The sequence below is a fragment of the Vanellus vanellus genome (assembly GCF_965231255.1).
Source record: "Vanellus vanellus genome assembly, chromosome: 5".
Classification (NCBI taxonomy): Eukaryota; Metazoa; Chordata; class Aves; order Charadriiformes; family Charadriidae; genus Vanellus; species Vanellus vanellus.
The window spans coordinates 29,871,529-29,893,399 of record NC_138910.1 but is presented as its reverse complement, the minus strand read 5'-3'; the positions used below and the strand labels follow the sequence as shown (position 1 = coordinate 29,893,399).

The 21,871-nt window shown below is 51.3% G+C and overlaps 1 protein-coding gene across 2 annotated transcripts in view; it reads right to left on the bottom strand.

Annotated features, from left to right (window-relative positions):
• Positions 1-20,129, bottom strand: part of NRP2 (neuropilin 2) — a gene marked incomplete at both ends in the record, with an annotated part of 88,552 nt that extends 68,423 nt beyond the window's left edge. For both annotated transcript variants that reach the window (XM_082483484.1, XM_082483485.1), the window contains 2 exons: positions 7,793-7,970; positions 20,057-20,129. In XM_082483484.1, the coding sequence (XP_082339610.1) occupies positions 7,793-7,970; positions 20,057-20,129 (251 nt within the window). The remainder of the gene's footprint in view (positions 1-7,792; positions 7,971-20,056) is intronic.
• Between the last annotated feature and the right edge of the window lie 1,742 nt (positions 20,130-21,871).

Genomic DNA, 21,871 nt, shown 5'->3' with positions numbered 1-21,871 from the left:
TTCAAACTCTCCTGCTGGCGGCAGGGGGGTCCTACTCCTTGTTGGACATCCGTCAACAACCCCAGCTCTGAGGGTTCCCTGGGGGTTTCTAATACATTGAACACTTCCCATGCAAACACCCTGCACGCAGCACAGCCTCGGCAGGCACGGGGCTGAGCACAGGGGCTCTCCCACCGCCAGTGAGCAAGTGCTGCCTGTCTCAGCAAAAGGGGACCCCACCTCAAAAAACAGGGGTGCACCCTTCTGCACACTGACCACAGTATGTTTTGTACCTCTGCAAGAACTGATGTTTGAGGCAGCCACAGCACATACACAGAGCAACTGCCCTGCCAGTTTCTGTGCCATTTGTAACAGGCACACAATTTCTGCTGTCAGACCCCACTGCTTCAGGCTCTGCTTCTAGCAATTTATTAAACACCAATATCTCCATGTCTGACCCAGTGCTACTTTAAAACCACCACCATACTACTGGACTGTGATTGCTCCGCAATGCTATATGCAGATCCCAAGAATTCCTTGGGATTTGGGAGGAAAAAAATCCCAACAAAAAAAACCAGGTTATTCACTCTTTCTGATGATCTATGGATCTACTTGCTAAGCCAGCATAAGGCAGGCTTTCTATGGTGTGTTTGAACTGATATATCAAAGACAGTTGCTTAAAACATCCTAGCTGTGATTAGTAGACCATGACTGCTATTAACTTATAAGGAATTCCAGGATCACCAGACTGTGGTTTGCAACATATTATTACATTGACATTCAATGGTGGTGTGCAGCCGCTTGATTTAAAGAAAACGGAGAACTAGTCTCACACTAAAAACTAACCTCCCCCAATTCCTTCAGATAAGCTCTGTGCTGAGCTCTGGCCAAGAGCAACCAGAAATTTCTTCTGTTTTCAGTCTGCTCTTTGCAGTCTGTTCTTTTTATTTTGCATTCATATTTAATTGCAGATTTCACACCCGGCCAGAAAAGGCTGGGAACGAACCAATCATCGTCTGCAGCGCTCTGACCTGCTCCTGTGTGATGCTGCTACGCGGCAGCCTTTGGAGGGGAGTGCGCAATGCACTGTTGCTATCTAGACTGGGTTTTATGCCTGCAGATGCCCAGGTCTTCTCTTCTTTATAGGGCAAGGAATTTAAAGTGATTTGTCAAAGCAGGAACAGTAAATCGATAGCAGGGAAGGGGAAGAACCCAAATATCACAACTCCCAGTCCTGAAATTGCTGGCAAGTCTGCCACTCCCCTGTTACAGCCTGATAATAGGAATGATATCCATTAAAAAGGCTGCTTGTAGCTAAGGCAAAACAGTTGCTCATTAAAAGCCTAAACCAGTTCCTATGGAAATCAAGGTAAAACCTCCTGCTGCCTTACTGGGCTTTGCATCTGGTCCTTAACAAAAAAAAAAAGGATATTTTTTTTAAATATTCTGGCACTCTCCTTACAGTCACTAAACCTTTTAACTCCTGCATCCAGACAGCAAACCCATGACACTAAAGAGCACTGCTAACCCTGCTGTGTGATGGAAAAAAAGTGACCGAGACTCATACCCCCACAGACATTTAGGCTCCTGAGACCCACCTGTTTGGGTTGAGCCTCTGTGAATGGTGTCACCTAGTGAGACAGAGTACTGTTGCAAAGACAGCCAAGGGTCTTGGGCTCTTTGCTGAAAGCACAAGCGTCTCAATGCTGTGGTTATCATCAGGTCATTTCAGTGGGATTGCTCTACTACTGTCCTATGGCATCTGCACTAAGTGGGATCAGCAAAGATGCAAGAGGCTTAGAGCTTGAGCGTGGCTTGCACTGCACACTCACAAAAGGCACATGTTTCTGGCACTTTCAGCTGGCTTCTGAACCCAGTCAGGAGTCACTGCAGGCAACCCTGTGCTCACTCCCTCCCCAGACGCTGCGGGGGACCCACGTGTCCTGCTCCCTTCCTTGCTGGCCAGAGAGGCTGAGTAAGAAGAGAGCACACCACCACCTCTTCCTCACTAGCAGGAAGGAGGGGGAGAGGTGTCTGTCTCTAATGCTATTGTTCCCAGTGTCACCAACTGGCCCTCAATTTGTCATCATGCCAACAGGAAACAAGGTGCAAAACCAGATCCGATTCCTACGCGCCGGATATTGGTGAGCTGGTGGGACACAGGAGACCCCAGGAGAGTGCCTTTGGGGCCATCACCTTCTGCAGAGCCTGGACTTGACCTGTTCCTCTGGGGAGAGGCTCTGGGGCAAAGGGAAGCACAGCCATGGACTGAGCGGAGCTCTCACAGCTCTGTGGACGGGCAGCAGGGAAGAGAGATGCAAACAGCTTAGAACTGTTAACTCATGCGCTGGTCAAATGCCATCACAGCTAACACATTCATTGATGTCTCATTTTGGAAAATGACCTGGGCTTGACGGGAATTATGAACCATACAGCGGATGCTGGACAGAGTTAAAAAACAGTAGAAGCTCATTTTGAAGACAAGTTGAGCTGCAGTGTCACGTTACCCAGACTGAATTATTTCCTGTACGTTAGAAATGTTGCTTCTGGCTACCCATGCCACAAATGTATGAGCAAGCAAATGCCTTCCTTAACATCTCATCTTTGACTTCCCCTCTCTGCAAAGCTAAAGCCTGACTTCCCCAGTGTTGCTGGAGATGCAGTCACTTCCCATTGCATCCCAGCAAATAACCCTCCCAAGCCCTGATGTTCTGTAGTGCTTCAAAAGTATTTCTCTTTTCTAAGCATTTTCCCAATCTCAAGATGAACTGCATTGTTTCTAAAATGTTTACTAAGCTAATTATGCATACTTTTCAAGCATTCACTAGTTAGCTGTCCATAATTGCTGCCTTGTCTACTCTTAACCTCCACTGATGGAAGGATGGCTTCTTGCAATATTATGCTCTTGTCTGAAGAAGATGGTCAAGAGCACCAGGCTGAATACTGCAGCCACCAGCTGCCTGCCTGTCTGTGGACACTGGGGCTGGCTGCAGCTCTCCCGGCCGCCTGAGCAAGGGACTCAGGCCAGCATCTCTGCTGCTCTCTAGGAAGGATGCGGAGCTGTTTTGTTCCAGTGCCCAGCTTCCTGGAAGCACAGGAGATGGCCATGCTGCCATAAGAGGTCTTCACTGGCTAGCCGAGCCCACATGCCTCACCCTTTGTACTGTGGCACAGGAACACCAGTATGTTACTGCCAGTGTCCCCTGACAAGCAGCACTCTGTGATACAGGCACTGGGAGTGTGGTGTCTTTCCTCACCAAACCTTGGTCCCCTCTGCCCTTCAGGCTGGGAGCAGGGGCATCTCCTGCCATGCCTGCCCAGTATCCAGCACACACCAGGATGCTGAACCTGGTTCAACTCTCTTGGCACCACCATGGCTCTTATGAGATCACAGTGACAACCAGCCACTTATATTTCTTCATTATGGTGGCCCCAGTTCCTGTTTCTGGAAACCCCCAGGGCTTGACACGGGGAGCCAAAGGCAGGAGGAAGAGCCTGACTGTGCAGCTCTGCGCTGTCTCCAATTTGCCAGCTCCTGCCTGTTTTTGGAGCCCCGGTCCCCTGTCTCCAGAGACTTTTGCCAGCATTTGGCATGTGCCACCAGAGGGGGCTGCGAGCCACGGCAGCAGTCCCCCAAATCCATCCCCGACAGGGATCCCATAGATCCCAGTTGCAGCACGTGTTAGAAAGGGCTACAGAAAAAACCCGCTGGTGCGGTCAGATCATCAGTTGGCTTTTTTTTTTTTTAAAAAAAAAAAAAAAAAAAAAAAATAACGGTCCTCTGGTGCAGATGTTATGACTCAGCTGAAAGGTCTTCTGCTCACAGAGGGAGCGCGAGCCCGTCCGCTGCAGTCTGGGAGGGAGCATGCCCCTGCCGTGTGTGTACGGCAACGTCCCAGCACTCAACGGCAGCTCTGCCCAGCCTAATCCTCCAGCAGAGTCAGCCGAGTGCAGCCGGGGATGGCAGAGTCAGTAGCTAGTCTCAGGAGGGAGCTTTTAATGGTCCAAAGAGAAGCCCAGCCGTGGGAGGGAGGCACGAATGGAAAAGGTGGTTATAAGTGCAGTGATTCACACAGAGCTGAAGTTTCTGACTTGGATTTTCCAAGCAAGTAGCGCAGACAGAACAGCGAAATGGCAATCAGGAAGGAGCAGGCAGCTTGGCTACGCGACTGTGCGAGCCGGGGCCCAGCCACCCCTATCGCACACCTATTCCAAGTGGTTCAGGTTGCTCCTGGGATCACAAATAAACCCTGGCATGCGCAAGGCTGCCCAGCTACCACCATGCCATGTGGTGAGTGGAAACATTTCACCACAGCAGCGTGCTCTTTTCCACTGGATCCCACTTCCCCGTTCAGAGAGCAGACACTGATGGCGCAGGGCCGCAGTGCCCAAGCAACAGCAACACCGAGAGGAAGAAACAGCGAGCAGACACGCTATTACAATTATTTCCAAACAGTTTGGCGGGTCTTTTATCGGAGCATCAGACTTCCCTTTTGGCTCTGCCCTTACTGCTGTGGCCCCACGGCTGCAGGACAGTGCGAACAACAGCCCGGGTCCCATACTCCCTATCACAGTGTGCCCACCCTCCCGCAACAGGGATCGCTGCTGTGCTGGTGCACAAGAGCCACAACAGCAGGAGGAGAGCAATTTTCTTAACCTGAAGTGCCTTCCCAAGGCAAGGTACTTCCTCAGAGCACATATGAAGCAGAGAAAGAGAGAAATATGTTCTGGGACTTCAGTTACACCCAATTACTCCATTCATGACGATGATGGTGGGGGTGCAGTTACTTCTTAATGCAGCTGGACACAGCCAAAAAATATAAGCCCAGATGTGCCTCCAGAAAAACAATAGCAACAATCAGCACTGAGCAGCCGCCCCTGGCTGTCACCTCTGTGCTCCATCCCTGGATGATGCTCCCGCCTCCACGCAGGGAGGGCCAGCTGCCGAAGCCGCTCTCCGCAGCCAGCTCTCACTGCTCCGGCGTCTGGGCAGCACCAGGTACGCAGCCCCTTTCCGGCCAGCTGCCCGGCAAGGGGAAATCACTGACCTTTCCGCAGAGGTCCCCAGGGTGCCAGGCACTGTACAAAACACAGGAAGAAATACCTCCCGTCCCAAAGGGAAATCTAAAACCGATCCAAGGAAGGCCAGAAAGGACACAGTAAAACTAAGAAGAAGACTTTTGCAGATATTTTTGTACGCCTTAGAATGGGTTTTAGGAATGTAAATGTTATGCTTTATGAGGGAGAAACTTTAGCCTAATAAGGTAAAATGAAATGTCGAAGGAAGAAGCAACAGAGGAAGGGGTTATGGTGTTTACCTCTGGCAGCTGGAAGCACAGACTGGCCCCACTCCTGCTCCAATAGCTGCCAGGTAGCAATACTGGAGTAGCAGGAACTCTGCTACAATGGGATTCATCAGCCTGCCACCTTTATGTGAATATGCTCTATATTAATGATCAGATGCCAAAAGAAAGGGTCTGCCCTGAGACTGTATTTCTTTGATGCTGAACTCCTGTTCCTGTTAAGGTTCCCACCTGCAGCTACAGGCCTTTGCTTCTTCATAAAATACCCTCTGACACTCAAATGAGATTTATTACTAGATGGTCACTTATTAGTACTGCTTAATGCCCAAGCATTACACAGTGTTAATACTTGTCTGCTTCTGGTAGGTCACTTAAAATTAAAAAATCTCCCTCCTATCAGTTTCATTCAGTGTTTATCACCCACTGTTTTCATTTGTTTGGTTATGCTTCATATAAAGCACTGTCCATGAAGTACTTTCAAATCCACTCCTTTGCAGTGCTGGCTCTGGGGAGCAGGCACCCAAAGTCAGCTCGGTTCCCAGCTCATACCTGTGGCCAGCAGAAGCCCAAGTGCACTGTGGATGAACCCTGTTTCACTTGCACACAGGTGGCAGCTGAAGGGATAGAGATGCAGACAAACTTAACTTTTGGGAGATAAGTTTGATGTTAATACCTGGTTTCTAGAGACCAGTGTTGCCGCAGGAGTTGAACTGAATCAGAGACCCTGACAAACCCTCCACCATTCATGTCCCACATGGGGGACCAAACCCCTCCAACTCAAACCTTTCTGCTTTAACTAAAGACTCCCTCATGCATGTACACACAGAAACGGAAAGGGCAAGACCACAGAGCAGCCACTCAGAACATCTGCCACAGTAAAGTAGATAGCAGCAAAGGGACAACATCGCTAGCAGTCAGGCAGCCCCTCCAGTACACACCACCTGCAGCTCAGGATCAGACCCCGCTCTCTCACAGGCAGCAAATCATGGCAAAATTTGTCCAAGGTGCTCAGAGCTAAAATTGGCAGGTTCCTACATGTGGAGGAGAAACCAGGTGCCTGTGGGGGGTTCTGGCTCTCTGAACAACCTGGCTTTGCTTGCCTGAGACCTTGGAGAGGCAGAAGCTGGAGTTCCTCCTGCGCAGCTCAACCCCTGCCCTGGCCAATACATATCACATACACTGCAAACTACAAATATAGGCCTATAAAGGTTTTATTACTGTGAATTTGGGGCAACTGCATTAGTTATGAGAAGGCTATACAGTTCAGCCTGTACAAGCAATAATAAAATCTGATAGCCAAGGCCTTGTTGTGTTCATCTATGCCCACATTAAGTCTCTCTCTACCTTCTCCCCTCTCTAAACACAGACCTGATCCTGCAAAGCGCTAAATGCCTTGCACACACAGTGACTTCAGGGAGAGTTCATGGTGCTCGAAGCCTTATTAGCCCAGGCTTTATCTGTAGGGGGTGATGAGATCCCCAGTGACATCAATCAGCACACCTTCATTAGAGTTAGAGGAGCTACGTTGATTTATGGTAGCTGAGGATCCAGCTCTACACTTCATAACCTTCAGTACATCATCAAACCCACGCCGAATTCTTTGTTCTCCACAGGACTGATTCTACAGACCCATAAATGCTTCCCCTGTCCCCCTGTCCTTTTTGAAAACAGAGTCCCCTCTCCACATATAACCCCCTTTTAATCAACAGGACCAGCGTGTCTGGCAAGACTGCTGTGTCAGGCCTGTTTTAGGAGACCCCAAGCTCCTTCACAGCTCAGGCTTCCCTGTAGCTGGCTGTGGATTCCACATCAAACACACAGGTTTATACGTCTGCTGAGACAGTGTTATTAACTCAACCATTTATGGTGCCCTTTGATGCCGTTAATTATTCTTTACTAGCTGTTAATTGTTTTTCCCCGGACATCTAGTTTTCGAGTCCCTTCTTAGAAGAGAAAAAAAAAAAAGCAAACAAAACCAAACCCCCGGTTTACCAAATGCAGCAGAATAAGCACTGTGGAGAGCCAGATCCAGCCCAAACAGCTCAGACCCCCAAGCCCCTAGCCTCACATGGTCCAAGCCTGGGTCCCCAGCCCTCGGGCTCTCTGTGGCATACCTCTGCCTATTTACAGTCCAGGAAATTGCTCTGCTCTCTCAGCACAGTTTAAGAGGACAGTGAGGCCACTTCGACACTGAGAAAAACAGGCTGTCTCTGAACCAAAGGCAAACTCAGGTTGAACGCCAGTTAGCTCTTGCTTTCAGGTGATATCAGGCTGAGTTACGAACCACCAGTTCAATCCAGAGTAGGCTCATCCTATGTCTCCAAAGCAGCACCTTATAACCACCCAGACAGTAGAGGCACGCTTGCCCCTGAAAGGCAACAAGACTCAGTGGTACAGGGGCTCAGGACGATGCTTGTTTTTACATGCAAGGAAGCACGAGGTCCACACTGCTAGGCAAAAGTGGGAAGAAGAGGTGGCTATGTACTAGAAAGAAAGAGGAAGGCTCTTACTTGCAGTCGTGCTTTTCAATTTCAAAGTGAGGGTTGAAGTTGAGGATAATCTTCTGGTTGGATTCAGGGGCGTAGATGACCCACTCGCAGTTCTGGTGGGAGGGGTAGTCATTGGGGTACCCTGGAGAGGTGATGTACCCGGCATCCTTGGAGTTCAGGCGGCCCCCGCATGGCTGAGCTGAGAGACACAAAAGGGAACAAGGCATTGAAATGGGTTCTGGACATTGGCTGCACCCAGCCAGTCCCTCCAGGCCACTGCTACGGGTGGTCTGAAAAAGGCCATTCTCCTGGGCATCAACACCCATTTGGTATTCTAATATTTCACATTAATTTCTGGGCAAGGGCAATTATTCTACATAACAAACCTACCCCTTTTCCCCTTCACCTCCTGCCACACTTACATACCACATTTCACACAGACTGAAAAAGAGAAAGTTGCCAAGGCAATTACAGAACCATAAAGTAAGAGACAGATTGATATCAGATCATTTGGAGCCGCCTCATTTTATCCCTTCTTTTGCTTCCTTTGCAATCTGCTATGTGGCAGTGTCTCAGAGCTGCCTTGAGAGACACCAAAATTTGGACGCATATGACCCTCGATCCAGCTACAGGAGTGGAGAAAGCTTTGCTGCTCCCAAGGAAGGAAACTAAGACACAGTGAAGCTGATGGCAAGCCCAAGCCCACCCGCATGGCCAGTGGCAGACCTGAGGACAGCATCCGGCTCTCCTGGCCCTGGCCCACAGCCCCACAACAGCCCTTCTCTGCTTGCTGTGCTCTCCCTCCCCAACTCTGCCTGCCCCCACCACCCCATCTTGGCAGACTGGCCTCCCAAAACCTTTCAAGCCAACTCAGCCGTTGGAATTGCAGACATGGATAATCAGCAGTGGCGGTTTTGTGGGGCTAGCCCACAAATGGCTGGCAACAGCTGCATGGTGAGTGGAGGAAGCACTCTCAGCTTTGGGTTAGAATAGGCCCTGGAGGGTGATTTCATCTTCAAAAAAACATTTAATCTCATGAACGTTGCAAATCAAATTTATTATTGCATTACTTGCTGGGAGGAAAATCTGCATCACAGGGTCAATTGATAATGCACTACAAATCCCAACAAAGTCCCTTTCTCCATGGGGCCCCTATCTCGTGCCTCTCACTGCCCCCCTCCCCTGCCACCACCCTGTCCCAGCACCATGACCCCACAGGCTGCCACAGCTGCCCCCGGAAGACAGCATTGCCTCCTCACACCCAGCAAAACAAGCAAAAAACAGCAAACTGGACAAAACCCAGAAAAACCCTAGGCCCCTCCACAGGGCAGGCTGGCTGGAATACAGGGTGATCCCGGTCCACATTGCAGAAAGGCTTTTGCCTCCCTGATGATAAGCAATAGGGTACAACATGGGACACAAACCCTCGTGGGTTGTCCCCACTGCAGGGCTGTCCCCACAGCCTCCCTTCAGTCCTGGAGGGCTCCGGTCCCACAGGAGGATGTGGGTGGGCTTTCCCAGGGCCCAGATGTGCACACTTTGTGATGGGGTCTGAGGCACATCCCAGGCCCCTGTGGGAGCTGAGGCAGAGAGCCGTACACCCAGTGTCAGAAAGTAACCACGTCCCACACCCCATCAGCTCTGCAAGCCAAAGGTCTCTGCGCTGCTCCCCACTGCCCTGGCCCTGAGGATTGTCTCCGTCCCTCCCACGGCAGCACTCGCTGCAAAGCCCTGGGACCACCCGGGAGAAGCAAAGCAGCGCAGACTAGTGTGTGGCCTCAACCCCCTGCTGCAGGTCTGGCTCTGTCCCTCTGCCATGGGGTCTGCCAGGCCCCAGGGGTGCCCCCTGCCAGGCTGTCACAAGTCTGCCCACTCTCACTAGGGACATCCCAGCCGGCCTTCAAACCACCCTCTTGCCGGAGCCAACACAAGCAGCAGGAGCGAGGCAGGACCCCTCGGCAGCAATGCGTCCTGGAAAAAAGCACTTTGAATAAACAGGCTGCTGCCTGCACCCTGTCTGCACACTACCTGCATGCTGCCTGTGGAAAACGCATGTGTCCTGTGCGGGAACAAGGGCAGCAAGAAGGCCCTTTGCGGGGGAGAGATGCTTCCTTCACCATGAAAAAGCACTGTCTCAGTTTCCCCCATATTTTTCATGCCCTCTAACACATTCATTCTTCAAAATAACTTTCTTCTCACACACCCAAAGGCATCTCTGCAGCCTTCCTTTTTTTCTTAAAATAATCCTGTAAGTATCCTGAAAAATATGAGGGGCAAAATCGCAACACCGCCACAGAAGAGCTGAGAATATTCAAAAACATCTGGTTTTGTTCCACAGGAGAGCTTGCTCAACACACAAACATTTACAAACCTACGTTCTTGCAGAAATCTCTCAGCAAGGCATATTTGCCCACACACGTGTCTATGTGGGTTTGAGGGGAGACAGAGAAAAAGAGACATTCACGTGGAAGGAAGAAATTCACGGACTTGTTGACATCGACGTACAAATAGACGTGTAATTCACACTTCACTCATGTATGCACTTTCACACCTTCTCATAAAAATTCACACCTCGTTTGCACACATGTCCACCCCCTCCAGCAAAGAGAAATATTCAAGCTGCAGATTATTTTTCTTGGAAAGGGCAAAGTCTCGAAGCAATGAAAATACAGTCAATACTTCCACACCTCGTCATCCCCTCCCCGTCTCTCCAGCTTTCACACACATGCTACCCGCTAGGCTGATACCACCAACATCACCCACCACTCAGAAGCTGCTAGCCCCTTACTCACGCCGGATACTATGAATACTCTGTGAGCTGTTGCAACTCCAACTGGTTGAGGGGAACTGCAATGTGAACAGGGGTGTCAGGCTCCAGCTTGCTCCAGCTCTTCCCTGATGAATGAACTCAGAAGCAGAAAACCAGGTTTACCCTGACCTCAAAACCTCTCCCTTGCCCTGCAAGTCCATTGCAAGTCAGCAAGACTGAGCTAAGGAAATCCCTGGGCTTGATCCCGATTTCAGTTCAGTTTAGTTCCCAAGTTAACCTGTCAGTGCCAGTGAGGACAGCCTGAGTGAGAGGGCCTGGAGCCCAGCTCTCTGCGACTGTGTTCTCTGCAGCAAAATGGGACAAGCAGGGAAAACCACTGAGCAGACAAGAGCACCAGCCACATCCCTTGGATGTTCAGAAACCACCAGGAAATTTTCACCATCTTTCTGCAGCAGAGAAAGCCTTCCACCTGCAGGAAAGTTTATCTGTGTCTCTCAGAGGAACAGATTTTGCTCTCTTATTCATCCCTCCCCAAGAAGGTCCAGAGAAATGCTTCAGTGCAGCACTGCCTTGTCCACGCACAGCACCAGGCCACGTGGTGGGCAATAGCATACCAGGGAAATTGGGGCTTCTTAGAGTTATCTGAAGAGGCAAAGTGATTTTAATATCTTTGTAATTGTTCTGTTGGGCTTCTTCTCTTTTGATTTACTGGTATCTAGCAGATAAACACCTGCAACAAAAAAAAAATAATCTATCACTGTGCCCACTGACAGGCAAAGAGTTTGCCTTAACAGGCATGCCAAACACTGGTGTTCTGTATAAAATTAGGCTGGTTTTGTACACAGTAGAGGGTCAACCTTCTACATAAATGTGTACTTTCAAATGGGTGCATTGAATCCATGCAAAAAAAAAAAAAAAAAAAAAAAAAAGAGAGAGAGAAAAAAGGTGAGTGGCATGGCTACTGCCCTGGCTGTATGCTTTGGAATAGAGACATGCTCCACAGCTAATGGGCTCTGGCAGCTTTTGCCAGCCCTGAATTCACTTAATAAAATTAAAATTAAATTCTGAAGTATAAGCCAAGTCTGCCAGGTGCGCGGGACATCCCGTTGCTCAGTAAGCAAAACACAGGCATTGAAAGCAAACTGCTGGGGCCCCTGCCAGCCTGCATGGTGGAGGGGCCAGTGGAGGAGTGTGCTGATGGCTCGGCCATGGAAGAGCAGCCGGGCTCCTCAGCTGAGGCTACAGAAGTTGGCACTCCCTGGCAGTGTCGGAGCAGGCTATGTCCAGGATGGGAAATCCCCAGATTCCCTCCTTTGTTAAGGCCCACCACGCAATTTACATTATCCTAGCAATCCTCTCCTTGCAGGACCACCCCAACAGGGGAACTGCACCAAAGGACGACAACCAAGCCGTAGGGATGGGAAAGGAAGACCTGGAGAGGCTCGCAAGGGCAGATTCCTGCAAACACCACAGCGTACAGCAGGCACCTCCAAAGTTTCCCATGGAGATGAGTATCAGCAGCTGAGCTCCTCACCCTTTGCGAGGGGCAGACCCCTCTTTCCCTGCCCTGACTTGCTGGAGACTTCCAGGCTCATAAAGTCTCCCCCTGCCTGCCCCAGGCTGCAACGAACAATCATCACTCAGGGGACCCAAAAATAACAGCCAGACCCCAGGAACTTCCACCCACCCTTGGGGTTTTTCAGCTCTGCAGCTCATCAGCACACACTGAAACCTTAGGCCGGGAGCAAAGCGTTCTCCTACTTGAATTTCCTGCCGATTAAACCCCTCTGGATTTCCCTCACCCCAGGAGAGTAGGGCTCACTGTTATTATTGGACCTTCAACACAGAAACTAAAGCCAACTCTGCCTGTTACAAAAATAATCATGACCAGAGAGGCCCGTTTCACAACAAACACACATACTACAGCCTCTCAGAGCTTGTAGTGTCCAGCAGAAAACTATCACGTGTTTTGATCTGCTGGGTTCAGTTTACTTTGGGGATGTAATTCAGGGCTGCGCAGAAAATTTATGACGTTCTTGTTGCCTTACAGGCAAGCAGCAGCATCAGCGTCTGCACCTCTCAGAAAGAGCAGCATTTGAGGGCAGCAAAGGAGCAATGAAGAGAGATCCCGGCAGTCCCACAGCAGAGGGATGCACCGCCCAGCCTTGTCACTTATTTTTCTTCTTCGCACGAGGCCCTCACAGCCCAGCTTCACACTCTCGTCCAACTACCGCAGAAGATTTCGACATCTTGGGATTCAGCGCCGGGCAGAGGAGATTTGCCCTGCCAACCCTCCAACAGCACAGCAAAATACAAGTCCTGGCACACATGACCTACTGCTCTCAGAGCTGCTGAACTTGGCGCAAGCTTTTGTTAAGCACACCCTGCATTTCAGTCCTGTTAGAGTCAAACAGCTCTTCAAGAAGCAAAGTTTTTCAAGGTCCACGTGCATCCGAGCATTTTGCCAAACCCTGGCATGGAGGGGAGAAACAGATCTATTCTGCTGAGGATTCATTACTGTTAATGTTCATCCTTGCCTCGCTGCCCGGGCTCTGGGCATAGCTAACGTGGAAGGGGCTCTCACCCCAAACTGTACGATTTTCACACCGGGCAGGAACATAAATGCAAACTCTCGGATTTAAGTGATACAGCTTAGCCACTGGCCAAGGAGAGACATAGTGCAGAGGAAGCTAATAAGATTAGATATTTTATCCCCAGTAGCATAGATCATTTTAGCAGAAGCGTGTTTGCTTTGGATTGCGAGATAAAGCTTCAAAGGCTTCCTGAACAAATTAATGGACAAACACACCCAAACACCACAAAGCACTTACACGCACATTTCATCCCAGAGCTGTACCCACATCCACCACTTGGGATTTCACACAACCGGGGAAAGTCCCCTGAACATTTCACCAGGGGTCTTTACCAGTTTAGCTAAAATTTCACTTAAAAAATAGAGGCACAGCAAAGCAGACTTTAAAGACTGCTTTTGTGATCTGAACTAGGATTTTGTCTGATTCAAAGTGTCTCAAGCCTGTCACAAGACAGGCTCATAAAAACACTGCCTGGGCTTAAGCAAGAAAGGAACGCGCCAATCCATCAGTTGAGGAATGCAGCCGTTTGACCACTTCCTAAGGCAATTGGGGAGGGATGCAATATATTCACTTTATAGCGCTGGACAGCAGTGAGTGGGGAACACCGGAAAGCTCAGCAAATGGAACATTTTAGCTGTGAGCCTTTGCAAAAAGGAATAATTTAAAATTATTTTTAAATAAGAAGGGAGTGTTGGAGGGAGGAAGAGAGAGGAGATTTGGAGATTTCTGATACCTGCACTTTCTTTGCCATGTTAATCCACAGAAGAATTAAGTGGAAACCTGAAATAGAGACCTAACCAAGCTTCACCATGGAAAAAGAGAGGGCCAAATCCTGCATGCAAATCCAGGTAATTTGCTTTGAAATCACTGGAGTTCGGCCGATTTCCACACCTGCGGTTCTGGATAGCCACCTTCCAGGGGCTGGCATAGCTTTGTGCCACTGGACTCAGTGGCAATTCTTGAGCTTTAACTGTTGCCACTTCGGGGCGTTGGTGGTTCCCCTTCTTCCTCCCCGGCTCCCTCCCAACCTTGTATCTTTGATAAGATTTCATATCCTGGTTTTACATGGTGCCACCTCTGCTATCTTTGTTATTTGTTGTCTTATATCACAGGCAAATGCAATTCCAATAGGACCCAGCTTAATAGTGTTAGTCTTTATATAGATACGTGTGCACACAATCCTCCCAGCTTGCCCGCGAATATAATCAGTGGGTCTGGAATTACAGCTCCTGGCTACTCTGGTAATCATTTGAGAGTGCGCGTGAGTGTGTACATGCACATGCAAGGGAGGGGGATAATTGCATATTGAACTTGCAGGAATCACTCCTGTTTCTTCTGCCTCTGTGTTAGGCTCTCAAGGGTTTGAAGTCTCGTGGAAACACACCACTGTCTCCCAGGAACAGGTGGCAGCTTCAAGCTGCAGATAGGGCAGTTTCTGAGGAAACCTTGCCGATACTGCAGGCAGGGAAACAGAAACTCGGGGAAGCTTGAAGGCTCAGAGCAGAAGCAGAAATAAAGCAGAGGCGTCCTGGATGGCAGCCTGCCACCCTACCTAAAAGCTACACTAGGAAATAATAAGAGGATGAAACAATTTGCTGAGCCACCCTCGTGAACGCTATCAATAACAGGCTGGTTTGAGGGCCACAGAGGAAAGACGAGAGACACTTCTAATTCCACACATTAAAGAGCAAGCCATGGATTCACCTAGGCTTCCTCTGTAAAGAGCTTCAGGCTTGATGAAAGGTGTTCAATGCCTCTGAAATACTAATTAGTATTGTTATTACAACAATTCCAAGAAGAAAAAAAGCCTATCTCATCTCTCATCTCCCCCTGCACCCTCCCAGCTCCTTCACACCTTTCGAGCCCATCTGTCAGGGTCCATTCTTCACAAAAACTGAATCCTGGCTTTCCCCACAGGGCAATGGCAGTTTATTCCTGCCTCTTCCCAAGGCGACTGGCAGAGTCTCTCTGAATCTCACACCACCCCTGGCTCAGCCCTCCCTCCCAAGGCTCCTGTTGGAGCCACAGAGCAAAACCCAGTGCCTTGGCAGTAGGCAGCCCCACGGATGGGACAGAACAGTAGGGGATGGGAAGGGAAGAAGCCCCTCCAGAGCCACCCGGGGAGAGGCGTCACGGCAGCTCCCTTCGCACATGCTGCCGAGCAGCAGCGGCTTCAGCCTTTACGACAGCTTGCTCAAATCCAGCTACTGCTGAGGCTCACTACTAGTGCTGAAGTTATTACACATTCTGGCGAGTGTCTTAAACACATTGTTTCCTGCTGAGCACATATTCAGCGGTCAAACAGAAAGGGAGGAAAGCAGGGGCGAGCCTGGGGGTGTGCATAAGGGAGAAAGTTGCCGAGGGGCTGTGGGAGCATGAGGGAGAGCGTGGGGAAGGGAGGGATGCAGGACCATGTGTGGCAGGCAGCAAGGTGGGGGTGACTAGAGGTGCCCTGTGCATAAGAGAAAAGGTAGAGATCTGTGTGCTTGTGGAGAGAGAGGAGGAACCAGGGAGACAGTAAGTGTGTGTGTGTGTGTCTACATACACAAGGGGTTGGGGTTTTCCTCCCTCCTCTCGCCACAAGCATCCACTAAAAAAAACAGGGTCCAAGGGAACCTTTTAACAAAATGTAAGCAGAGTGAAAGGACAGTGTCCTTTTGGCTTCACCATCTTCCTAAGAGGGACGTAGATAAAGGCAGGCATTCAAGCCCCACACAGACAGCGCTTCACAGCTAGGGGTGACCCACCAGAACAACAGGGGCAGATGTCTTGCCTTTGTCTCAAATGCACAGGGAGAAATCAGGGCAGGTTGCAAAGACCTGGAGCCCAGCACTTCATCTCTGGGGCCCATTTTCTTTGGCTCATCAAGTATGAAGAGGGGGAAGAAGCATTCAGACAGAAAGTCTCTGCAGCCACCCATCCCTGCAAGTAATACTTTGGGCTACTCTGCATATCGCCTCGCTGATTGTACCCCTTTCTCCAACCCGTTTGGGAAGAGTCTGCCTCACCAAGGCTGCAGTCGGGGCCCTGGCCCCCCAACATTACCCTAGCTATCCTCCCCCACGCAATCGACAGACACCACTTGCACACAGAAAGGGTTACAGATCCAAGTTGTGATTTCGAGTGTTTGGCCCTGTGCCTGCCGACCTCGTGCTGACAAACCTCTCCTCCGTGTCTGCGCTTGTGTCTTTTCACTGCACAGGCATCAAGCCTGGCTGAGTGTTCGGCCTTCTGAGATTGCGATTTGGCTCAGGCAGGGAGAAGGCTGACCCTTTGATTCTGAGTAAGATTAAAACCATGCTACTGTAGCGCTAAGCCGTGTGCAACACTGCTAGCAACAGCCCTGATTTATGTTGTTGCTAGTATTGCGGTTTCCACCAGGGTGTAGACAGGGATTTCGAAAATAGCCCAGCTACCTCTTTGTCTGTGTGTGTATTATAATTAGAAATGTGTCAAAGGGCTGTTATAGAGTGAGGGTAGAGCTGGAAACGTTCACACCCCGCTTCTGCCCACACCTCTGTGCCGGCACCATCAGCCCCAGCTTGGGTGTGTGCAGGCACATCAGCTCTCCGCACTTCCCGGATTAGACAACTGTATTCCCGAGACCCCATGGGGACATGGTGGCAGTGACTTCACCACACAATGGAGAGCAAGTTTAGCAGCTTCCAGTTTGCTCTCAAGCTGCTTCAATCTGCCCCCACCATCGTGGCTAAATGCAGACTTTTTCTATTTCGATTTCAGATAGGATCACAGGTCTCAGATATAGACGATTTATTTTCCTAGCACAGCTGGTCTGTCAGAGGTCATATAATTTGGCAGCAATCCCAGTGCTTAAAAATTAATTTTTCCTTATTAATACAACTGGGGGTCCCACAGGATAGGATCCTAGCCTTATCTTAACCTGACAGCTTCCTAAACCCCATGAAGGATGCTTTCTCCTCACAGGCTATCTGCGATACAAGGCCACCACGTCCTGGAGCCCAGCAGCACTGGAGGTTTCTGCTAGGAAACCAACCCACCCGCCTGTCCGGAGCGGCATGCTACTGGAACGGGAAGCGCTGCCTTCTCCGGCCCAGCAAAGCAAGTTGATTTCTCATTTTAACCTTCTAGGCCACGCACGAGGTACCAAACACAGAGTAAACACTGGGAAGTGGGCTTGGAGGGGTGAAGGAGGAAGACAGAGAGATGGGAAGCACCTCTGTAGAGCCCCCTGGGACCAGTATGACTGCCTGTCACTCCAGTCACCATAAGCCATGATTTTTCTGCGGCAGAAAAGTTAGGAAAACAAAATGTAGTATCTTAACCTGGGTCGGAGCCCCCCCACTGAGCTTGTATCAGTCGTTTTCAGCGATGCTCCTGACAACTGTCTGATTCCTAGGCTAAAAAAGCTTTTGTTCCCAGTAAGAGACGAGCTAACAGCACAACGGGCAAAAAGTGTTACACTCAACCTTGTGTGGGTGTGCGTGCGGCCGTATGCCTGCTCAGCAGCAATTTGTTTTGGTCCCCCTCCCCACCTTGCTACATCTCCTAAGTCATTACTAAAAACACTGGCTTTTAAGCAAACTATTTGGAAGGCTTCAAGAGTGAGCTTTGCTTGGCGCTGCGTAAACATCATCTGAATGGCTTAGTACTTGGGTCACTCAAATCTGTTACTTTCTTACTTGATTGCTTTTTACGGGAAGATGAAAAACACACAGCCATCCAGCAGCCTTCAGATTTATCTTCCAGGGTCTCCCACCCGCTCCCCTTCATGGTTATCTCAGCGTTTGCTTGGCTACATACAAATTGGCAGCTGCACTGTTTATCTCTTACTGTAGAAATATTGCACGAGGGTTTTTTCCATGTGGATTATCATATTATTGTCTATTAAAAACATCTCCCCTCTCTACTAACCTCCCTTAGGGAACCTTAAGAGGGACTTTCATAATGGGGGAAGGCTTTCAGATACACCAGACTGAAACATAAATCCATCTACCTCTGGCATGTTTTTCTTACTAGGCTGGCTAATTTACTAGCACTGAGCGTAGCCTGATCAAGGTTCGTGTCCTGTTAGCCCATACCTTTGCTCACTGGGCTAGCAATAGAGTCATTTGACTGGGTTTGCAGCACCACAACGTCTCGGCAAACAGCCGCTGGTGTCAGCCGCAGGGAGACAACTTCCTTGCTGGCTCCAACACCATGTGATGCTCTGCTTAGCCGGGAAAACCCTGCGTTCAAATAAACATTTCTTACAGCAACTGAATGGTCTCAGAAACATGGTTGGCTCATAAACCCCTTCCCAGTTAGAAGTCCTGATCCCGAGCCCACTCAAGGATAGAAGGAGGTGCACACACAGACACAAGCACACACTCAGGCTCAGCAGCCACAGGGATCGCAGCCAGCCTGACCAGTGCATCCTCAGGAGCGAGCCTCAGGTTACAGCCCAATCTGCCTCAGCACAATACCCACTCCAGGAGACCAGACACTGCCTCTGCAACAGGGACCATCTGAAAAGACTGTCGCACTTGGCAGGAGCCTCCCAGGACCTTGCCCTTTCTCTTCATCCCATCGAGTGCCTATTCATTTGTTTTCCTATTTGAACAAAAGATGAGATTTTTTTTTCTTTCCTTTATAACCATAAGGAAGGAGGCGATGCCAACCGGCAACTGAATGTACACGGAGCGTGTTTGCCGGGAACGTCTGTGCTTCCCTACTGCAAAAAAAAAAAAAAAAAAAAAAAAAAAAAGGGACTTTCTCAAGCAGCAGAGACTCTCCCCTTTCCAAGGGGGAAGCTGGTGTTTGTGCCACCACAGAGCAGGGGGAAAGGCAGGGACAGTCACAGGCACATCGCACCTCGCCATCTAACGCTGCCCGGGTCAGACTGCAGCGCAGGACCTTGTGTCCCCGCCGGCTGTCCGACGCACGTCCCGAGGCCCCGGCTAACGGGAAGGGAAACCCACAGCTCTGCAGCTGCTGGCTTGCCACCACCGTCCTACCAGGCAGCTCCTGGGCTGCTGACCGCAGAAGGAGCCCCAAGAGAGCGGTGGATGGCTGGGTGAGGCATATCTTTTTCCCCTCAGTGACTGCTCCAGGTGGGGACCCTGCTTCCGTCACTAGCCAGACCCAACGCCAGTGGCCAGGGAGCCCAGCCTCAGCCCGCTCTTGCCCCTCTCCCGTCCCCAAGCCGAAGCAAAGCAGGCACTGGAGCTTCATCCCTGCGCCTCCTGACAGCCCAGTTTAGCTCTTAAGCGAAGACCAGAAAAAAAACAAACACTCGCGCCCCAAAACCTGCCACGGACCCGCCGGGTCCCGGGACTACCCGGCGTTTGCCAAGTGCGTGCGGGTCCCGCATGTACGGCGGGCAGGCTTTCCCGGGGGGCTGCCCGGAGGGTGCATCCCACGGGCGAGAGCCGCCACGGCTACAAGCCTCGCCCGCTCCCAGCGCCGCCCTCCGCGGCTGCCGGCTGCCTGCTCCCTGCCAGATGATTTCAATTTCTCACCTAAAGTTTCCCGAGGCTGCAACCGGGAACGGGGCCGCGAGCATCCGGATGCGAGTGCCCGTGATGCGGCTGGTCCCTACAGCTTCCCCTCCCTTCCCAGTCCTCCGTCCCCCCCAAAACAAAACCAGCACGCAACTTTCCAATGCGGCTCCGTCCCTTCGCCCCTTCACGCCGGGCGGTGGGAACTGCTCGGCTACACACGCTGCACGCCTTTCCTGGGGAGGGGAGGGGGGCGCGCCATCCCCGCCGCACTCACGACCCCCCCTAAAATCCATGCTGCGAAAGCTGCGCGGAGCCGCCGATCCCTCGTTTATTCCCTATGCAATGCCCGAGGCCGGGCAAAGCCTCTGTGCTTTTCGGGCACCCGAAAGTTGGGCGGGCGGGGAGGGCCCTCTCGCCCACGCGCGGCCGGGGGCATCCCCCGCCCCGGGGGGCGCCTTACCTGTCTCCGCCGTGCCTCCGGAGCCGGGCAAGCACAGCCCTAGAAATCCCCACGCGAGAAGAAACGTATCCATCCTTCGCAAGAAATTAAAAAAAAAAAAAAAAAACAAACCACAAAATAAACAGAACAAAAACAACACCCGAGGCTGCGGGGCCGGGCTTCGCCTCCCTGCCCCGGGCGCGCCGCGCCCCGCGTGGGCGCCCCACTCGCGAGCGGCTGCGGAGGGTCTCAGCGGGGGACGGAGGCTTCCCCCGGGTCGGGGCTGCGGGGCGGACAGTGCCGGCGGAGTGGCTCTCCCCTAGGGCGACCCGCGGGGCCGGCGCCTCGGCATCCCCCGGGGCGCGGCGGCGGTAGCGGTGCGGGCTGGGGCGCCGTCTGCGCCTCCTCTCCCTCCCCGCCGGCGCCTCGCAGCCTTTTCAGGCAGGGCGGCATGTGGCTGTCAGCGCCGAGCGGCGGCACCGCCCCCCGCGCCCGCGCACCGCCCCCTCGGGGCTCCCGCGCCCGCGCACCGCCCCGCGCCCGCGCACCGCCCCACTGGGGCGGTGCGCGGGCGCGGGGCGGTGCGCGGGTGCGGGGAAACGCGGAGGCTCCCGCAGCGCTGGGTCGAGTTGGGGGGGGTGGGCAGCGCGGTGCGCGGAGCGGCTCCGCGGTGCGCGGCGTCGGGCGCATCCCCGGCTGCGCCGCTTTTCACGAGCGCTCCCCGGCCCGGCAGCGCAGGCAAGGAATCAAAAAAAGAAAAAAAAAAAAAAAAGAAAAAAAGAAAACCCCACAAAAAAAAGAAAAAAAAAAAAGACAACACCACCCCGATGGAAATAATTGCAAAAGAGCAGGGCTGTGCGAAAGGGGAGACACCCAGAAATTGTCAGATGGGGGAGCATCAGGACAAGGATTGTCCCTGTTCGTGCGCTGCCGGCCGAGACCCAGAAGCGGCGGCGTTCCTCGGCCGGAGCCGCCGTGCCACAGCGGGAAGCTTTACACCCGTGTTGCGGTGTAAAGTCTTGCGTTAAAGGGACAAACGCAAAACCCTCTCCGGGACCGCACCGCGGTTGGCTTCCATGCTCCCAATCAGTTTTCTCCGAGATGTGCTTTAAAAACGCAAGTCGGGAGCAGCGTTCACATAGTCACCTTAGGAGTACTCAGAAAGTTTGTTTGCCTTTGCCCCTGAGAAGGTGTGGAGTCCCTGCCTGGGTCAGAACCACCAGGACCTGCATTTACGTGGCACGTAAATTCACAGACCGCAAGAGGCTTAAAAGCCAGTACCTGCCAAATGGGCTAAATCACACCCCCATCCTGTTTGAGAAGTGAAATTTCAAAGCACACAAGTGAAATGAGCCCCAAACCCTTACACCAAAAAGCTACTGAACAACAAATTCTTTATGTTGTTGATCAGTCCCTAGATTATAGATTCCAACTTCCAAATATACAGTAGACAAAGGGATTCAAACTACATTACCTCAGTTTTTCAAGTTAGTAATTAGTGAAGAGATAGTGGCATGTGGCAGAAGTGAGATACATCATTGTGTGGGTGAGAGGGAAAGTACGAACGTTTCACTGGTATTCATTTAGGGTGATGAGACTAATTATTTTGTACTCTGCTGTCTATCAGTTACGGGTAGCATCACTAGCTCACGTCAATGAAATCACAATGCCAACCTGTTTGAGTGCATTGACACAACACGAACGCAGCGAGTTCCTCTGAGGCCAGTGGAAGTTCATTGACAGCAACAGATTTGGCCTGACAGATAGGTCTGATATTTCAGCCGTTACCCTGAGGGCTGTAGCATCCCTCTTCCTTCTGTGTGTTTTGATACCTGA